The sequence below is a fragment of the Mustela putorius genome, unplaced genomic scaffold, assembly GCF_011764305.1.
Source record: "Mustela putorius furo isolate JIRA1106 unplaced genomic scaffold, ASM1176430v1.1 tig00003867_pilon_pilon_pilon, whole genome shotgun sequence".
Taxonomy (NCBI): Eukaryota; Metazoa; Chordata; class Mammalia; order Carnivora; family Mustelidae; genus Mustela; species Mustela putorius.
The window spans coordinates 1,995,034-2,015,876 of NW_025422019.1; the positions used below are offsets into that span (position 1 = coordinate 1,995,034).

Sequence of the window (20,843 nt, forward strand, 5' to 3'; positions counted from 1 at the left end):
AGCCCATGGATAGTCAACGCAACTACTCAGTCACAATGTAAATTTCTTTCTGGTCTCCTATAGGTAATGCCTGCTGCAGGCAGGCCCTGAGTTGAACAGGTGTGGGAGGAGGGCACTGTGGTGTAGGAGAGGCAGGCAGGGGAAGGATAGGGCTGTACAATGGGGACACAGCTTCTGTCCCCCCTCTAAACTGTCAGAACATGCTCTGTGTAGCTGCTCTTGGCCGGGGACTGCATCGTGGGTCGATTCTTTAACTTTCCAGTCCCTCCCAGGGGAGTCCAGTCCACAACAAAAGCTTTGGTCTCATACCCATTTTAAAAGTCCTAAGTGAAATAAGCTAGTCCTAGAAACACAAATACTGCATGATTCCACTTACATGAGGAAACTAAAATAGTCAAATTCATAGAATCCAAGCATGGAATGGTGGTTGCTAGGTCCTGGGGTTAAAGGGGACTTGCTAATCAATGAACATAGTTTCAGAAAAGGAAGGTGGAAAGCTCTAGAGCTGTGTCATATGATACTGTGTCCACAATCAACTGCTTGGTACCCTGGAACATTGGTTAAGTGGGTAGGTCTCATAGTAAGTGTTCATACCATAATAAGATAAAATGTTTTTTAAAAAGCTCTCACTATGCTCAGCTTGCCCAGCAGGGGAAAGGGGGCCTGGCCTTCTCTCATTAATTCCTCTCTCCTCACCAGTTCTGAGTTTGGCCCCTCCAGAGCTGCAGTGGGAAGGAGATACGAGGCCAGGAGGAACCACCTTTCTACCCCCTAATGGGCGACATGGGTTGTTTGGTGTTGGTGGGGAGCTCTGGACTGGGAAGGCTCTTTCTGAGGGTAGAGTGATGGCCACTGGGATGAACTGAGGAAGGTGTGTCCACCCCTGACCCTGGTGGGCCTTGAGCTGATGGATCCTTCAGCAGGCCCCTGTCCGGACTGGATGGAGCTCCTGTGAGTGGGCTGCTTTGAGGATGTTCACACCCAACTCCTCTGGGCCTCGTCCTGCAGAGCAGGGGAGATTTAGGATGTGCTGCCGCTGCCCCTATTGCACAGATGGATGCAGAGCCAGCTTCTCTGTGGCATCAGCTCTGCATGCTCTGGGGACTCTCTCAGGTTCTCTTCACTTGGCCAGAGGTGGAGAGATGCTGAAGGCCACTTAGAGAGATAAGGACAATGCAGTGTTGTATTCTCCCACAACTGCCCTCAGGGATGCTCTGGGTGGCTATCTAGCTTCTCTGAGACCACAATTTATGGGTGACCATGCTTGTCCCAGTGTGGACTCCACTTAGGATATGTCTAGTGTCCGTTTAGAATGTAAGTGTTCTACTGTTCCCTTTCCTCGATTTTGACTCTTTATGGAAATTCCTGTATTATTTTTATTAAATATTTTATTTATTTATTTGAGAGGGGGAGAGAGGGAGAGAGAGCACACACATGAGCAGGGAGAGGGAGAAGCAGATTCCCTGCTGAGCAGGAAGCCCAATATGGGGCTTGATCCCAGGACCCTGGGATCATCTGAGATGAGGGCAGACGCTTAATCGACTGAACAACCCAAGGCACCCAAAATTCCTGTATTATATTACACACAAGTGCACAGACACAAACACAGCCCTTCAGGATGTGCAGTCCTATAGGGCCCCTCTTCGAGCTGATGCAGCTGCTTCTCTAAGGCATGGTCCCTACCACTGATGGTGGGTTGTGAGCTTCCCAGCTATATCTGTTCTAGCCCAAGGTCAAGCACATGGATGATAAGCAAGATCCATAATGGGGAAAATAATTCTGTAAGTAGCTCTCAGTGAGGCATGAGGCTCAGAATGACAGTGCACCCGGGAAGTGAGCCAGTGATAAGTCTTCCCAATCCTGATTTCAGGCACAGGGACCTAGGGAGGACCTCATCTTTTCAGCTTAGGAAATAACAGAGGCTGGTGTTATAAAGCCTTTCTCTGCAGTCACCCTGCCTCAGAAGCTTTTCTGAAGACAAGGTCACCTTCTCAGACTTCCCCAAACCTTCATGGGTCTGCTTGGCCTTTGTGTGCTCTCTCTTTCACACCCTGAGGCCTAGGTTTCCTGTCTTGCCTCCACATCCTCTACTTCCCCAGGAATCCTGATTGCCCAAGGCTCTCTTTTCCTGCTTGAAACTCTCCTTTCCTGATGTGGATAATGATGCCATTGCCACCACTTGGGGCTCATTTTATAATTGATTGATTATAATTTTATAATCATTGAATCGGATGTTATGATGCCTATTACTTCACAGTTAAGGAAACTGAGGCTCAGAGATGTTGGGTAACTTGCCCAAGTTTAAACAATGGATAAGTTCTGGGATTGGAATCCAGGTCTAATTCCAAAGCTCATTCCAGAATCATTCATCCAACGAAAGTCTCTGAATGGCTACTGTGTTCCTGTCCTAGAGCCTGAGGATTTCACAGTGCACAGCACAAAACCTGTCCTCAGCATCTTCCATTCTAGAGGAGGGAGCAACCGATAGCTCATGAAAGATGTGGATCCATGCTACAAGGCCTGGTGGTGATAGATGCTATGAGGCATAAAAAGGGAGAAGAGAGAGAGAGTGATCAGAGAGGCCTTTCAGAGGAAATGCTTTTGGGTTGTGCTAGAGACCGAATATTTGCATCCTCCCAAAATTCATATGTTGAAAGCCCTCACTGGGATGGCATTAGGAGGTCGGGCCTTTGGGAGGTGGAGCCATCATAAATGGGGTTAGTGCCTTAATAAAAAGACTCTGAGAGCTCCCTCACCCCTCCTGCCATGTGACGACCCAGAGAGAAGATGGTCACCTATGAACTGGGAAGCAGGCAGGCTCTCACCAGATACAGGATCTGTCAGTGCCTTGATCTTGGGTTCCCAGTCTCCAAAACCCTGAGTAAATGTCTGCTGTTGAAGTCCTCCAGGCCATAGCACAGTGCTCTGTGGTAGCAGCCCGATCCCATTAATACAGTGTGAAGCAGGGAGAGAATGAGCCTTGCTCATTCTGAGTCTGAAAGAGGAGTGTTCCAGCTGGACATTGGCCAGTGTGAAGGCCGGGGGCAGGCTAGCTTGGTGAGCTCTGGGGTGAGCCAGAGACTGTGGGCCTAGAAGGTGTGGCACGCTACTGTAGAAAGAAGTATGGCTTTCATCTGTGAAGGGTGGGAGGCCAGGGAGGGTCTCCCGCAGGACTGTTTGCGAAGTTTCTATCTGAGCAGTGTCACCATGGCTGCCGTGCTGAGGAGAGATGTTGGGGTGAGGATGGGACCCCTACAGTTGGGGTCCAGAGAAGTGCTTAGGCCTGCACAGCGGTGGTGCTGGTGAGAAAGAATGGAGGTATTTTGGACACGTCTGGAATTGGAGTCAATAGGAGTTGCTGCTGGATTAGATGTAAAATGAACAAATTAAAGAAGGAAGGAAAGAAAGAGAAACTAACAAAGAAAGAAAGAAAGAAAGAAAGAAAGAAAGAAAAAACAAACAAGAGAGGAGTAAGAGTCAAGGGTTTGGCCCCAGCAAGAGGGCTGGGCTGCATTCACTATGGGCAGGAGGTGAGTGGGGGATCACTGGGGTTGGGGGGGGTTGTTGCTATGCCCAGAGAGACTTCAGGTTGCAGCATAGGCACAAGGTAGGCCACTGTGCACAGGGCCTGGGGTTCAGGGGAGAGGTAAGGGCTGGAGCCCCAGCTGGGGCTTCCAGGGCCTCGATGGCATTAACAGCCAAGGGCAGGGAGAAGAGGAAAAGAGCTGAGCCAGGGGATTTCCACAGGGCATCCTGGGAGGGATCAGGAGAGGACTAGGAGGAAAGCAGGGAGCACCGTATCAGGAACATCTCAGCTTTCCATCTGATGCTGTCCAGGGCTGTCTGGGCTCCCTACCACTACACCTTTGTGTGTGTACTAGACCCATCTCTTACTGGACTCTGCTGAGATCCTCCCTTCTCCCCTGCATCACTGAATCAGTCCCTCCACCCGATCACTTCTGGCAGCATGACCATCCCAAATTTAAGAGAAGGAAAACCTTCCCTGATACCCTGTCTCCCTCTTGCTCCTGGCCCCTTTCTCTGTGCCCTTCGTGGCAAAGCTCCACTAAAACATTCCTATACATGCTTTTGGTATTTGAAGTGTTTTTTCTTTTTTGTTTCCCAGTGAGATAAACTGAAACAGAACCTTCTACAGAATGTGGGAAGCTGGAGAGAGTGGAGGCAGGGAGAGGGGATGGATTGCTGGGCAGCACACTGGGGCTCTGGTTGAAGCGCTGAGGTGGGGCTGGTCAGTGTGAGTGTGTGTGAGTGGGAAAGTGTGTAAGCATGTGTTTGTGTGTGAGTTAGTAGGGTGTGCTTGCAGCCATGGGCATGTTTGGATGCAGGCATGCAGCACGAAGGAGATGGATCATCTAGACTGAGCCAACAGGAGAAAATGAGAAAAGACGAGAAGAGCATTTGGCCCGAACCAGCTGGGTGACAGCAGTGGACAAACAGCTCAGAGATCTGGTCCTCCTGGAGTTCATGTTCTAGGGAAGAAATGCAGATGATGCAAAGGAGAAATTAATAAGCTCTATAGTGTGCTAGATGGTGCTAATAGAAACAATGAAGCAGAAAAAAAGGGTGGGGCTCCGGGGGAGGGGGGGGGCTGCAAGTTTAAACAGTGCAGCTGGGAGGGCATCAGGAAACAGGTGGCATGTGGCTGAGGTCTGACCCAGGCTATGAAGGCAGGATGAGGGTATCTGGGGAACAGTGCTGTACACAGAGGGAGCAGCTTTGCATATTTCAGGAACACCCAGATGGCCAGTGTGGCCGTGGTGAAATGAGCTGTAGAAGACAGGGTTGGAGCATGAACTGGGGCCACGTAGGGCCTTGAGATCCTGGGATGGCCACTAGGTCTCACCCTGAGGTAGATGGGAGCCATGGGAGGATTCTGAGAAAAGGAATGACATGAACTGAGACGTTGACAGGATTACACTGTGCAAGGGAAGGGGACCATGGTAGGCTGTGGTAAAACCCAGGGTGGAGAGAATGGTGGCTTGGACCCTAGTGGAAGAGGTGAGAAGTAGTGGGCTTGAACATACTTCCTAGCAATTACTGGCAGGAGTTGAGGACATACAACAAAGGCCACAGCAATGGGCCGCAGAATCTGAGCTGTGGAAGGGAGGTGAGAAAGGAAGGGAGGTGGCCAGGCTGCAGGGCCCGGGGAGCTTCTGGGCTGAGGAATTGCCTGAGTGGAGATATGGAATGGACATGGGCAGGAGCTAGGAGTACCAGGGGCTTTGGAGGGCAGGGTGACTGAAATGGAGACTGGGGTCATTCTTAGTATCCCCTGTCAGTGAGTGACTGTAGGAGCTAGTGGCTGATGCCAGTTGCAGTTGAGGTAAGTCACCTTTGAGGGTGAACGGCATTAAGAATGACAGTGGCCATGTGTGTGAGAGAGGCAGCAGAGGCAACGGCTTCAGAGAACAGATGTGTGCTTTTTAGAAGCAAGGAAGTAACAGTACCTTGGAAGTAACCTTTGTTTCCACACTGCCCAGTGGCACAAGAACATGGGAGAGAAACACAACGTCCTCCAGAAGCCAGGCTGATCTTCCTCCAAGGGAGAAGAAGCTGAGGGAAGGGGGCTTGGTGATGCAGTCTGGAGGCTTAGGAACAGAGATGCCAGGCAGCGCTGAGGACCTGGTCAGGAGGAAAGCCCTGAGCCACAGAGAAGAGGGCTAGGAAACTTCGTGTCCTTGGTGTCTGTGTGTGGGAGGTCAGGGGCCCTCGTAGAGCTGTGTGTCTGTGTGTGTCTCTCTCTTCCATGCAGCTGCTCTTCTCTCCCCAGTCACTCAGTCCCAAGAGGGACCCTGTGATGATTCAGAGCTAAGTCTATGGCCTCTAGGCTAGAAGGGGCCTGAGAAGCTGAGTCATCTGTCCCTTCCCTCTGACTGATGTTGGGGCATGTTAGTGTGTCTGGGAAAATGCCTGTTGGTTCTTCTGCTGAATATCCAGTCCAAGTTCTACTGTCTGACATTTCAGAACTTCTGGATGCCTACAGCCCTTATTTCAGTTAGAAATCCTCTCGATTTGTCCTTAATCTTTGTTTTTCATGTTCCAGCCGCCAGGCTGGAAGGGAGCTCCTGGGAGGCCTGAGTGCTGCGCCAAGTCTCAGGGCCTTTCCAAACTCCAGTTCTGCAAACAGGTTTAGATCATGTCACCTTCTCTGGGAAGTCTTTTGTGACTTCTGCAAAGGGCTGTGTGCTCCTTCCTCTATCCCTGCAGAAGGTAGCAAACTTTCTCATAAATATTTTAGGCTATACATAGACCACATATATTCTTCTTTCTTTGTTCTATTCATTGGTTTGTTTGTCTGCTTTTTTACAATATTTAAAAAATGTAAAAACCATGACTCTATCAAAACAGGCCAGAGGCTGGGTTTAGCCTGAAGGCTGCAGTTTGCTGAACAACTTGTTCAAATCACCATTAACCTGCTTTGCAGTTGTCTGTCTCCACACTGAGGGCAAGGACTGTATTTTATATACCTCAATGTCTGACACAATGCTACGTGAATGAGTAAGTGATGTTGCGTAAAATATCCTCTGACATGTCCCAGCTGACTCTTTTATCATTTTTCTGCACACCTGCTTTTCTCATGTTAAATAAATTACCTCCTTAAGAGTCTCCAAGTCAGTCATTAAACAATCCCTCCACAGATGCACACTAAGCTTTCAATGATATTAATGGATGTCATTTATTAAGCTCCTGGTATGCAGCAGGCCAGTGTGGAGTCCTGGGAACACAGAAGTGAAGCCAACAGACTGTGTGTGTGTGTGTGTGTGCTCACACAAGTGACTCAGGTACAGGTCACTCAGTCTCTGCACAGCCCAGGGTCACACTGACGTGCTCTCTACTGTCCCTGCTCTCTAGCTGGATCATGTGCACTAATCCTTACCACTTCTCTGGAGGAGTTAATTCACTTAAAAAAAATCATATAATTGCATTTTCAGCATAATTAGGTACCTAATTACATGACTAAATGTCCTCGATCAGGCTGCATGTGTAAATAATGATGATTTAGTTAGCCATGCTTTGTTATTGGCTTTCCAGAAGGCTCATCAGTTGGCGAACAGGATGGAGAAAATGTTTTTCTCTTTCCTTCACCAGGTTTGACAGGCAGGAGCAGCAGAGCTCTTTCCGATTAGGAGAGGAGCTGGGTGGCAAGGAGAATAGGAGGTAGAGGGGACTCCTGCTGCTTGGGGATCTTGGTTCAAAGCCTCAGGGAAATCCTGTCAGATGAGGGCATGAGTGCCCACATTCTTTTTTTTTTTTTGCCACACGGGGTGGGGGGTTTAATTCCAGTCACAGCTTCCAGAGAAACTCAACAATAAATTACATCATTAAATAAACTCCCTGCTGGACCACGCCCCCTTCTGCCCCTCCTCCTCGCCACACGCTCCCTGTGGGGACCCTGTGGGGACCTGGCCAGGCCCACTCCCTGCCCTCAGCCGCTGCCGGGGAGGGAGCCTCACTTGGTCCCAGCAACTGAGGGTGGCAGCGGCAGAGTCTCCCCGCCCTGGTCCTTGGCCCCTCGAACTCACTTGCCTGACCTTGACAGCTGGGCAGCTGCTAGTCAGCTGTCTCCTCCAGAGGGGGGGCGGGGGGGGCAGGCAACAGCCGCCCCGCGCAGGCCTGGGTCCCTAGAGGTGCGTGGGGTTCTCCAGAGAAGGGTCCGTCTTAGTCATGTGCAAGACCACGGTGGGGGCCTTGTAGTGGCAGTGGGTGCCACGGCCGTAGCCCCCTGGAGCCCGGCAGGCCTTGGCCCGGGCCCGGCCAGCTGCCATCTTACGGTGGCACAGGCTCTGCCAGGTCTGGAAAGTCTTAGAGCTCCACACCCAGACACCGCTGGTGATGCCCACCACCAGCGACATGAAGATTTTGAGCATAAAGACAGCCACGGTGGGCACCGAGCCCCCTGGGAGCGAGCAGTCCCTCCGGCCCCCGGGCATGCTGGCAGCCGAGCAGGGCTGCTCTGTGGCCCGAAGGCGCCAGAAGTCCATGTTGAGGCGTTCGTAGACGTAGCACACGATGACGCAGGTGGCGGGCACCGTGTAGAGGATGGAGAAGACCCCAATCTTGACCATGAGTTTCTCCAGCTTCTCCGTGTTGGTGCCGCCCGCCTTCATGATCTTGCGGATGTGGAAGAGGGCCACGAAGCCGGTCAGGAGGAAGCTGGTGCCCAGCACCAGGTAGCAGGAGAGAGGCACCAGCACGAAGCCCGTCAGGGCCGCCGCATCCATGCTGGCCACGTAGCAGAGCCCCGTGAGCTCGTCCCCCGCCACCTTGCGCAGCGTCAGGATGACGATGGTCTTGAGGGCCGGCAGGCCCCAGGCCGCCATGTGGAAGTAGCTGCCATGGGCCTCGATGGCCTCGTGGCCCCACTTCTTGCCGGCGGCCAGGAACCAGGTGAGGGTCAGCACCACCCACCACAGCGAGCTGGCCATGCCGAAGTAGTAGAGCAGCAGGAAGACGAGGGTGCAGCCCGTGTTCTCCAGGCCCTCCTGGATCACGTACAGGGCGCCCGCCTCCTGGTCGCAGGCCACGCTCTGCGCACCGGCCACCGCGCGGATGAGGAAGGCCAGCGAGTAGACGTTGTAGCACATGGACAGGAAGATGATGGGGCGCTCGGGGTACTGGAAGCGGTGCGGCTCCAGCAGGAAGGTGAGCACGGTGAAGGCCGTGGAGAAGAAGCACAGCGCCGACCACACGGCCATCCAGACGAGCGCGAAGTCCTTGTCACGCCGCGACCAGAACACCTCGACGCCGGGCCCGCAGCGCGGCGCGCACGAGCGGCTCTTCTCCACGTACTGGAACTTCTCCGGGTTCTCGCAGGTGCCGCCGCTGCCGCCACCGCCGCCGCCGGGGCCAGGGCCCGAGGCCGGGTCGCCGGGGGGTATGCCCAGGCCCTTGTGGGGCTCGGCGGGGCCGGCCGTGGCGTTCTCGGGCGCCTCCATGCAGAGCGCGTGCGGGTCGTTGCGCGTGGGCAGCCGCGCGCAGTCCAGCGAGTCCGGCCAGCCGAAGTGGAACTGCTCCATGATGGGGGCGCAGCGCAGGCGCGCCTGCTCGCACATGGGCCGGCAGGCGGGGATGGGCGTCGACACCTGGTCGGTGCACATGGGCGCGTACAGCGAGCACAGGAAGAAGCGCAGGTGGCTGTGGCAGCCGTACTGCACGAGCGGCGCGAACTCCGCCAGCTCCGCGGCCGCCTCGCCCTGCGATGTGTGGCCCAGCAGGTTGGGCATGCGGGTCAGGTTGTAGCCGATGCCGCGGCACATGGGGATCTCCACCGCCTGGCAGGGTGCCGGCCCGCGCCCGCGCTCCGGGTCGAAGCGGCCGATCTCCAGCGCCGCGCCGCCCGCCGCCAGCAGCTGCCACAGCAGCAGCAGCGGCGCCCAGCCGAGCGGCGGCACGGCCATCCCGGGCGGCCCCGGCCGAGGGCAGGAGGGCGGCCCCGGCTCACTCGGGCCGCGCCGTCCGGCGTCCCCGTGCCCGCCCGCCACGTCGCGGGGCGCGGGCCATCGCCGAGCCGCCCGCGTGCGTCCGGGCGCCCCGGCAGCGCGCAGGGAAGCCGCCCGAGGGAGAGGAGGCGCCGAGCCCACGGAGCCGCCGCCGCCGCTGCCAGTCGAGCGGCCGCGGAGCCAGAGCCGGCGCCTCCCGAGTGCCCACATTCTAAAGACAGACAAGACCACTTGCCCCCAAGAACTGCCATGGGAGGCCCAAGTGGCCCTGAGACAGTAGAACCTCCAGATTCCAGACCAGAAGGGTAAAGCTGTGGTGAGGATTCTAGAAGGAAGGAAAGCCACAGGAGTAAGAGGCATGCATGGCTCCTCTTCCATTCCCTGGAATAGTTCTCCTCCTCTTAAGTCAGTGAGGGCATCTACACCAAAAGATGCAGCTTTCTCCCGATCCTGGGTTGAGGTGTGCTGAGGCTCACTGTTCCTACATATGCAGTGGATCATGAGAGAACTTACCTCAGAGGAAAGTTGTGAGAATGACATGAGATGATGCATATAGATGGCACAGTATGATTTAATATGTAACACCTGTTAGCTAGTATTGTGAATGATACTGTGGTGCTTCGTTTTTTTAAGCTGGACTAGTGTTTGAAAGGGAGGGTACATTTTGACCTAGATATTGGGCGTATATTGCTTGGGGGCAGTGACGAAGAGTAGGGCAAACGTACATCAACACAGTGCTCTACAGAAGTTATCTTAAAGTGATTGAAGGGGGCGTTGTGATGCACAGCACAGGGAGTGTGGATTGTGGCACCAGAAAGTTACGGCTATAGGTACCTGAGTCCCACCTGCATATGACTGTCTCTAATGCTCAGCTAAGGTGCCTCCTTAGTGCAGTAGGCAGCACGTCAGTCTCATAATCTAATGCTCAGCTAACTCAACAATACAGAAGGATGTACCTTCATGGCACCAAGAGAGGCACTTCCCAATACAAGCAAGCTCTTCTTATCATTCCCATTTATTTGAGTATAGCTCCTGCACATGTGTGTTCACACATATGGCCCCCGGATTCAGGGCCCCTGTGGGGGAAGCAGAGCGATACAGTGCTTATGACTTGAGGAGTAGGGAGTCCTTGTTTATCTCCTGGGATAGCTGGGCTTCCAGATGCTTCCCACTATGCTGTTAGCCCTCCTTTGTCCTCTGGGTATTAGAGCAGAAAGGGGGCTTCAGGAAGTCACCAGTTTACCTCATTTTGTACCCAGCACTACAGCCAGGAAGCTGGCTGCCCCCAGTCAAGCCCCTGTGCTGTGTTTGTACTCGGGGAGGAAAAGCTATTTCTCTTCACCACACGTGACCCACCACCCCTCCACTCCATCCTCCCACTGTATTTCTGGCTGATGAAGACACTCTATAATACGTCTCAATCCATCACCCTGGCACTCTCCTGTTCTATCTTCCCAGCCCCCCGATCAGGTCTTGTGATTTATACTTCCCCAACATTAATCTTTTAAAAGCAAAGAAGCTATAAACACATACATAATTCTTCCTCCTGTCAGTTGAAATCCCATGACACAAATCAACTGCCATCTAAATTAAATGTTTCTTTCACAGAAAGTGATAAATGCCCTGGAGACCAATCAAGAAAGCCAACAAACTTAGACTTTGTTTCACTTGGGAATTTTGCAGGTAGTATGGCTAAAGTCCAATAACTGGTTATCTCTCATAACCAACAGGAGTGGTGAATTGGATGTTTTAATACAGCTGTATGGACAGGAGACATTGTGCATCTTTCCTCATTAGGGATCTTAGCTTATCAATTGCAGGGTTGAAATCTAACACATAATCTTAGAGCAAAACGGTAAATACAGACAAAATATACTATTCTATCAGACCAAGTGACAGAATGAAAACAGAGTTACCAAAAGAGACATCAGCCTGTTACAGAGATGGATCTGTTTAACTAGTTAGGATTCGGGCTCCCAGATAGGTCAGATGGTCTAAGAGCAGATTTCAAATAATTTTGTCCTTTTTAGCAGAGATGGTTTCATATTTTTAAAAATGCAGTTTTTAATTCTACACCTTTCACATACCTATTTTTTGGGGAAATATAGAAGTTATGATTTTAGGAGAAGGAAGGAGAAATGAATGGCTAGATCCGGTACATATCTTGGGTTTATTTTCCTCTCTTCTTTTTCCGTGTCTTATTACTTCTTCCACAATCACTACTGGATTCAAAATCATTAATAAACTTCATTATTCATCTCATTATAGGAAGAAAAGAGTCCTTTTTTTTCCCTTTTTGAGATAGAGAGCAGAGCACGAGTGGGGGTGGAGGGGTAGAGGGAGAGGGAAAGAGAGACAATGATGGAGCCAGATGCTGGGCTCGATCTCAGGACCCTGAGATCATGACCTGAGCTGATATCAAGAGTAAATGTTTAACTGCTTGAGCCACTCTGGGGCCCCAGGAAGTAGATAATCTTAAAGGTCAGGTTAAAGAAACTATACCTTCTATTGTAGGCCATGAGCAGGTGAAAGATTATGAAAAAGGAGATTCTCTAGATATTCTGAAGTAGTACGGGGAGGGAGAGGAGAGCCTTTTCTCTTCCAAGTTTAGAAGAACACTTAGAAGCCACCAAGAAAGGATCAGCATGACACAACGAGAGGCTATCAAGGCTGAGAGTAGTGGACATGAGCAGAGAGGTGTGAGGTGTGTGTGGTGGGGGGGAGGTCCAGCAAGTTACACTTGACAAGGCTAGGCATCTTGAGGGTTAAAGAATTTGAGGTTCTGACAGGAGTGTGATTAGAAGTTAAGTGAAGAAGACGGTGTGATAGAAGAGGTAGGAGGATTATGAACAGTGATTTATTATTTTGTACTAAAATATATACAGTTAATGAATAGGTTCCATAATTATATAATATAATTATGTAAAACAAATGCTTACAAAATACATAAATCTCTTAAAGTATTAAATATCAGGATGTGTTTCAGATCTTCTAATTTATGTAAAAAATAGGTTTTTGACCATTGTGGGAAGCATCCATGTGTGGCTGGGATGAATGAGTCAGAAGGGGATCTTGAAAATGTTTGAAATAAGGATAGTTTTTAAGACTAGGAGTGCTCCATTTACCCAGAGGGCTTTGCACCCAGGCACCTGGCCTGGGAGTTGAGGCACTGAGTATGTGGGTTCTTCCCTCAAAGCAAGAACTTCTTGTTTATGGTTCTCAACTCTGGCTGCACATCAGAATCACATGGAACTCTTTAAAAAACACCCATGCCCAGGTCCCATCCTCCTAGGGTTGCCAGATAAAATGCAGAACACCAGTTAAATTTGAATGTTAGATAAACAACAACAAATTTCTTGGTGAAAGTATGTCCTACATATTGCAAGACAGCTCCAGAGACTATTTGGTTCTTTGTCAGCTCATGATAGACTGGCAGGGGAATGCACCCGGGGGAGAGCTCAGAGCCACAGACACAAGCCAGCCTGAATTTTCACATTATTATTTCATGTGTTCATTTCATGCAGGGTAGTTCATTTCATGCAGGGTAGTAGCAGAGCCCACTGTATGTGGGCCCACTGTATGTCACATGGATTCTAATTCCACTTCATACCTCCTGGCTTTGGGCTTATGCTGTTCCCTCTGCCTGAAGTTCAGTCCACCTGGGGCCTACCTTGTGAATGAATGTCTACACATCAAGGAGGATGTCTCTCCTGACCTCCCAGTGGAAGTGACCTCCTGTTACTATGCACAGACTCATCAAGTATGTGAAAACTACCCTGGGGGTAGGGAGGGCCACGGCATCTTTGTCTCAGTATCCTGGCATTTTGCAAGGTGGCTTACACATAGTAAGTCAGGTCATCAAAAGCTTACTGAGTGAGAGAGAGGTCTTCTCAGCAGACCGGATTGAAATGTAGCAGGAAAAAAATCATATAAAAGAGAGCTTCTGAAAGCAGGAGTTGTATAGTGATTGCTAAAACAATTGCTGAGCACCTACTAGGTGCAGGTGTAAAACCATCTTTTGCATTTATCTCTCCACATTGCACAGAAATTTTATATATACTGATCCTTCGGCTAATGATTAGAGAATGATTACAGTGATGGTTTGGTTGGTTCCAGGGAAGAGACTGGAGGAGGCCTCCTTTGTGTCCCCCCAACCCTGGCTATCCTACTGCTCTTTCCCTTGATCTCTAGCTCTTCAGACTTTGTCAGCCTTGGTGTCTGAGAGCTGCTCATATCTTGATATTCTAGTGACAATCTCCTTGAGCTCAGTCTCCAGGTGAGGGCGCACCACCAGCACAGTCCCAGTTTGGGTATCTGTCAAGAGCTGCAACTTGCCCACGAGTCTGCTTTGATGGAGCCATCCTGGCAGGTCGTCTGAAGGCTCAGGCCTCAGGCCTCCCAGAGAACTCGGAGTTGGCTCAATCCATAGATGTAGTCCGGATATCTCCATGGGAGGCACCAGGTCCATTGTCATGTCCATCTCCCCCAAAAGTCTCTACCATCCCCTTCTCCATCAACCCTCCTTGCCAAACATTTACCCCAGTTGCTCCTCATTGGGTCTTGCTGCCTGTGGCCACCAGGAGTCTATCTGGTGCTTAAGAATGGAGAGAAGCTTCCTGGGTCTCACTGTTCCTGTTTCTGAGGGGTTGGGCCCTGGGGATGGGTCTGAGAAAGCAAGTGGTGAACGGCTGGGCCCAGACCCACTTTATCAGCCCCAGGCCCACCAGGCAGGCACCAGATCTCCCTGCAACTCCCTGATAAGAGGCTCAGCTCAGCGCCTCGAGTCTCTTATCAGAGGCAGGCCTAGGTGAAGGTTCCATTTCCTTCAGTGTGAATAAAGGGGAAGGAAAAAGGCTGGGGAAGAAATAGAATGTCCTCGCACTCAGACATAGTCAAGCTGGCTACCTGCCTGTGAGTCTGGGCCCTACTGGTACAAATGGAGAGGGGCTCAGGACAAGGAACCCCAGGCTTCCCTATGTAAGAGTGAGTGGGGAACCTTATACCCACTGGGTCTGAAGCTTACAAAGACCTGAGCCCAGTGAGGGTGCGTGCTGCCTTGCAGCTCTCCTGACTTGGGTGTCTATGTTTATGTGCATGTGTATTGGGGGGAGCAGGGAGTATTTAAGCTTGAAGCATTTTCCCCCTTAGAACTGTGGCACATAAAACACATGGTGTCATAGACAGGGGTGCACTGCCTGCCTACCCATGAACCTGGCGAGTTGCAGAGGTTGTGTGATCAAGTTATACCTGAATCCTAGTGCGGACTCCACCATGTGCTATGGGTGTGCCCTTGAGACAGACTTTACATCTACCCCAGGAACACTCAGGATACTGAGCTGTGTGAGAACCCTAAGTTCCTCATCTAGGCAGGTGTGTAATAGTGCCGTCCTTCCCGGTGGGCACATGAACAGCCTGCCCTGGCACGCAGGCACAGAGAGAGTTCGATAAATGCTAATGTCCTGTCCACCCCTCCCTCCTCCGCAGTACCAGGCTGGGTGAGGACAGAGTGAGATAGGAAGTGTGAATGGCTTTGCTATGTGCCAGTGATTCCAAGCACAAACAGTTGCTCAGGGGGCGTGATTTCCAACAGGGCCCTCAGGTGGAGATGAGAAGCCAGTCATTCCCGTAGAAGCTGGATTCTCATGCTGGGATCATATTCTCTGAGGGGAGGAGGCACACAGGATGAATTTGTGTGTATGTGTTTAAGTGGCTTTGGTCACTTAACTGAATTGCTGTTTGGACTGCTTATCAGACTAAACAGAAAAGTGTGCAAATATAAAGCAGGTGCAAATAACCTCTTAACATCTTTCCCATGCTTATGACCCTGACTATTAGTGTGGCTGGCCTGCGGGGAGAATTGCATGAATTTCTATCTTGCATATGGGTGGTGGGGTGGTGGGGAGAGAGCCTGAGGTGGTGGAATCCTGGGCTCTAACCTAAGCTGTCTGAACCTGAGCTGGTCTCTTCAGTTCTCTGATTTCCAGGAGAAGGAGCCTGCATTTCTGGTCTGTGCTTTCATTCTGCCAGCGAAAACGAGGTGAGGCTGAATATGGCATGAGGACCTCCTTCCCCAGCAAGGTGGCAGCTTGAACATCAGGAACAGCAGGGTGGACCTCCTTTGTCCACACTCTTTCATGGTTCTCTCTTCACCCCCTTCTAGGCCAGACCCTCCACTGCAGGGGAGAAGGTTGCTGCTCTGTGCTCTCTGCTGGGTCGGTACCCACAGAGCTTCCATGTACCCAGAGTTGCAGGTGAGGGGCTGATTCACATCCCTTTTGCTCCCAGCTTCCCTGTGAACTGCAGGTACTTGGGGCTCTGGGCCCTGCACTCACACTTAGTCCTTGCAGAAAACCTTCAGACCCAGAAGATGCAACTAGCAATATCAGAAAGGCTTCTGGAAGCTGGCCTCTGTGTGTACACACACCTGTGCACTCAACTAAAGCATCTCTCAGGACGGCTGAGGACAAATGGGGGGTCTTGGTATTACAGTACCCCACGTCTCCCATTCCCCTGCATTTCAGGCACTCCTCCAGAATTCCCTAGCTTCTTCTCCCCTCCCAGTCATTCTCACCGGATGCCATGGCTCCAGGTCTTCGCTCTTAGTCTTTTGCTGGAGCATTAGCTGAATGCTCAAGGGTTCCTCTCTTAGGGGCAGAAGCGTTCTACCAGGAGGTTTGGAAGTCCCCAAACTTGGGAGGATTGTGGAATTCCACAACAGGTGCTAGGAGATAGTCCCATTGTCTTTCTGCTACCTCCCCTGTTGGTCTTTGTCTCTTTCTTACTATTTTCCACCATTCTCTTCTAGTCACACTGCCTCCTCAGTGTTCCTTGATCAGACCAGGTCTCCTCCTACCTCAGGGCCTTTGTACCTGCTATGCTCTCTGCTTATTTTGTACTCTCTCAGATATTCCTTTTTGACTCCCTGCTTCCTTTCAAACATTATCTCTCCCAATGAAGACTTCTTTGGCCATGCTCTCTAAAATGATATCTCCCTCATCTCCCTCACATCTCTGGGTTCAGACCTAGTTTGCTGCAACATGGCTAAACCTTCCAAGAATGTCGGAATTGTGGGTAAACATAGGACCCTTTATGGAGCTTCCCTCAGGAAAAAGAAGACTGAAATGAGCTGGTATGCCATGTACACTTGCTCTTTCTGTGGCAAGGTGTCACCTTGATGAAAAGGCAAGCTGTGGGATCTGGCATTGTGGCTCCTGCATGGGATCCATGGCCGGTGGTGCCTGGACCTACGATCCCATTTCTGCTGTCACAGTAAAGTCTGCCATCAGAAGACTGAAGAAGTGGGGTGCCTGGGTAGCTCAGTTGGTTAAATCTTCAGTTTGGGTTGTGATCCCGGGGTCCTGGGATCAAGCCCCACATCAATTTCCCTGCTCAGCGGGGAGCCTGTTTCTCTCTCTCAGTCTCTCTCTCTCTCGCCTGCTTGTGCTCTCCCCTTCTCACTCTCTCTCAAATAAATAAATAATATCTTAAAAACAAAACAAAACAAAAAACGAAGATGAAGGAGTTGAAAGACCAGTAGAAGTTCCACCATTTGAAACACTGCTGGCCTATAATAAAGGAGTTAGTTTATGTAACAAAACAAAACAAAACAAAATTAAATAAAATGGTACCCCCCTCATCCCTGGCCTTCCTTATCTCCTTTCTTGACTTGATTGTCTTCTCTAGCACTTGGCACTATCTGATGTATTGAGCATTATCCCCATACGTCTAGTATCTATCTGTCCAAATCCCACAGAATATAAGTTCCTTTTTGTGATCACTGTTAGTTTGTTCATTGTCATATCCCCAAAACCTCACACAGTTGGTCCTCAATTTATGGTCATGGAATGTGATTCATGGCCTACCAGCCAACTGGTGTTGGTGGCATAGGCAAAGAACATGGATGTATACTCAGGGACCCTAAGACTGAATTCGGATCCACCATTTTATAACTGGTCAAATGCAGACACACTTCTGAGTATCCAGCTCCAAATCTGAAAAGAGAGGTAATAACCTCCTGAGGGGTAAGAGGTTTCAGTAAGGTCTGGGCAATGCACCTGGCCCAACACCTGTCATGTGGAGAGTTACCCCTCTTCCTTACTTGGGCAGTGGGTGAGAAGCACTGTTTTCTGAACTTGGGAGGTAAGCTGGCAGGCCCCGTAGCTGTAATCCCAGGGGGAGCCCGTGTGTTGCCTTTCCTCCCACCCCTGTTATGTTGAGATGAGGATTTTCTGCAGGGTAGTAACAGAGCCCCTAGGGCCTATACTGACAGACGGGTGGCTAGAAGACAAGAGACAGTGAAGACTACAAGAGGAGCCTTCTCCTTGGTGGCCTGGACACTAGCAGATCAAGTGATGGGAACAAAGGCACTTTGTGTATCCATAGTCTGGCCCATTTGGGCCTCCCTGGTTGATGTCTGGTTCTTGATCTTGACTGCAGGTCTTTCCTCCATGGCTTCTTATTCATCAGGGGTGGTGGTATCCCCAGAGAAAGGCTATGGGCCCCACATGGGCTCTAGGCCTGGAAGTTGAGGCATTAGAGATTCTCCTGTTGGTTTAAGTCAGGAATCAAGAAACTTTTTTGATAAAGGGCCACATGGTAAATAGTGTAGGCTTTAAGGGCCATATGGTCTCTGTTACAAAAACCAGTCATAGACAAATGAATGAGTGCAGCTGTGTTCCAATAAAACTTTATTTATAAAAACAGATGGCAGACTGGATTTGAGGTGTGGGCCTCAGTTTGCAGACCCCTGGTTTAAGTCTCTATACCACTGAGTCTCTCTCTTCCTGCTCAGACTAATATTTACTAAATATTTTCCCCGTGCTAAGCCTGGGCCTTTTCCTATAATCTTCTCATTTTCTCCCACAGGGAAGAAGCCACTGAATGGCCAAGCTGCACCTTGAACCCAGTTCTGTCACACTGGAGGCCTGAAATCTTACCTGTGCAATGCACAACTGTTGGAATGCAGGCACGCCGTCCACTGCCCTGGTCACTTTCTACAGATTACCAGTCTGGTGGCATGTGGGGCTCATTGGATCCTGGACATACGGTGGGGTGCTGAGTACACAAGCATCAGGGGCATAGAGGCCCAAAAGGGTGAGATGACTATCCTGAGGTTGTCCTCACAGCTTAGCAGTGGAGACAACAGTAGCTGGTGAGGTAGCAGGGAGGGGTGGGGTCCTGCCTCTGAGTTAAACCTTGCATAGGGTCAAAGCCATCTGTGCCAGTGAGGGCAGTGGGCTGGGCCTCGCTGTCTTGGCTCTGCGAACCTTCTCTGGCCAATTACACTGATTGTCCAGGCCCTGTCACAGAGGGACTTCCTGGGGAATCCTGAGCCCTTGGGGCCTTGGGTCCCAGAATAGGATAAATGGCCACAGCTGGTTACCATGTAAGGGCTTGGTGCAGGGAGGCCAGAGGTGGTCTGGGAAATATGCTGCTGCAGTCTAAGCGTCCCTGAGGGAGGCACAAGTGGCTCAGAAGGAGATACCACAATTCGAGGTGGAGGAGAATGCCACCCTACACTCATTCCCCCTTGGGGAGGACCCTCTCATGGGAGCTCAAAGGAGAACCATGGGGGACCTTGGAGGCAGGAGGCAGGATAGTGAGAGGTCAGCCTTTTATCTGCCCAGACAGTCAGACTTCTGTTCCCACAGCCCCTGGACAAGGAGGGCAAGATAAGGCCAGGAACTCAGATAATTGTGCCTCCAAGGTGGTGCAACTTCAGCATTGGCTTATCCCCAAAGCACCACCCTGGAAACAGAGGGAAGAAAGAACAGTGAAAATAGGCAGGCGGAGACCAAAGCCTCAGGAAATAAATGGCCCAGAAGTGCTCTTGAATGGGAAACACAGCCTCAGGGTGTCTGAACTTTGAAGAAAAACTGTGGATTCTGTCCTCCAAAATGGATTTTGACTTTTTCCAGCATTGTTTGTTTTCTCAGTGAGTGACAAATATCATTTCACTCAAATACGTCCTTTAAAAGCAGCATGTTCCAAAAGGTCTTTTCGGAAGCTCCATGATTCTTTTTCTTTTAAGATTTCATTTATTTATGACAAAGAGATAGCGAGAGAAGGAACACAAACACAGGGGAGCTGGAGAGGGAGAAGCAGGCTTCCCGTGGAGCAGGGAGCCTGTATGGGGCACATTCCCAGGACCCTGGGACCATGACCCAAGCCAAAGGCAGACGGTTAATGACTGAGCCACAGTGGAGCCCTGGAGGCTACATAGTTCTTAAATAGGAAATGTCCTAGGGGTAATTACCAGAGCCTGATACAAGGAAATGGACTTAAAAAGCCCATTTGAACCAACATTCTTTCCCTCCTCCTGTGAAAGAAAACTTTGTTCTTCTTGGAAACTCCTTATATTCTGCACCTATGAATGGTGGTGGTGTGCAGGGGTTAAAAGACAGCCCAGGGTTGGACACCCCCAGCTCAAATCACAGCCCTGCCACTCACAGCAATGTCCTGTGTCCTGAAGATGGAGGTGCCACCCACAGCAACCCCCTCACAGTGAGGGACCCTGGCTACTGATAAGTATGACCAGCAAACATTGGCTCAGCTCTTCAGACAGACCAGATCACCCTGCCTACCGTGTGTACCCTGTACATTTACACGCTATTTTTCCTTTTTACGTCTTTCCATTTGTCTTTACTGAAGTCATTCCCCAAAGTTAGAGCATTCTCAACAATCAACATTGATCACTGACAGCTTATTTCTTCAAGCATAAAATCTTAATCCAAGATAAAATTATATCTAGCTAAGTAGAAATTTACCATAATTTAATATTACCTACCAATATTAGGTAATATTTGGTCATAATTTACATTTGGGGAATTATATTACTTTAAGTTATTCTTTAGATAGCTAGATATCTATTTACCTTGTTCAGTGAATGATCGCAAGACATAGGCAATTTGATCTGCAACCTGAATTCGTGTGATAAGAAATGTCTCCCTAGGAGGATTGTTGCTTTTTTTTTTTTTTTCTCTGTTATGTAGTGTGTCTTGCTGCTCCAAGAAGCCCAACAATGGTTTGAGGGCATGGATCTTATCTTATACTTTATTTGTCTCTTCCTTAAACCCTAGAACAGATGAGGAAGATGAATATTTCTATTGATGAATCAGGAATGTATATGGTATTGAGTAAAAATTTGTGTATAAATTGCTTTCATAATCAACTCTTCTGTCTAGTTTCCTTTCCTACTTCTCAGATTTTCTTCATGGAGTCTGAGCGCTGGGTTCTGACGTGTGATAAGATATCCTCAGGGAACTAATTGGTAGAGCGATTGACACGTGGGCATACATTACAGTTTGGCTGTAGGCAAACCTTTAGCCACAGTGAGAACATTTTATGGCTTCATGGAATGGAAATGTCTACAACTGAAGGATC

At 50.2% G+C, this 20,843-nt stretch overlaps 2 protein-coding genes and 1 pseudogene across 2 annotated transcripts in view; 1 reads left to right on the forward strand and 2 right to left on the reverse strand.

The window, feature by feature from the left end:
* The window catches only part of GYPC (glycophorin C (Gerbich blood group)), a 45,992-nt gene that overhangs the window by 12,281 nt on the left and 12,868 nt on the right, over positions 1–20,843 (reverse strand). The window lies entirely within an intron of this gene.
* On the reverse strand, positions 1,501–9,623 carry LOC106003358 (frizzled-9). Its single transcript, XM_045066466.1, has one exon. The coding sequence runs from the start codon at positions 9,417–9,419 to the stop codon at positions 7,644–7,646; it is 1,776 nt and encodes a 591-aa protein (XP_044922401.1). The 5' UTR covers positions 9,420–9,623; the 3' UTR covers positions 1,501–7,643.
* On the forward strand, positions 16,426–17,169 carry LOC123387909 (annotated as a pseudogene).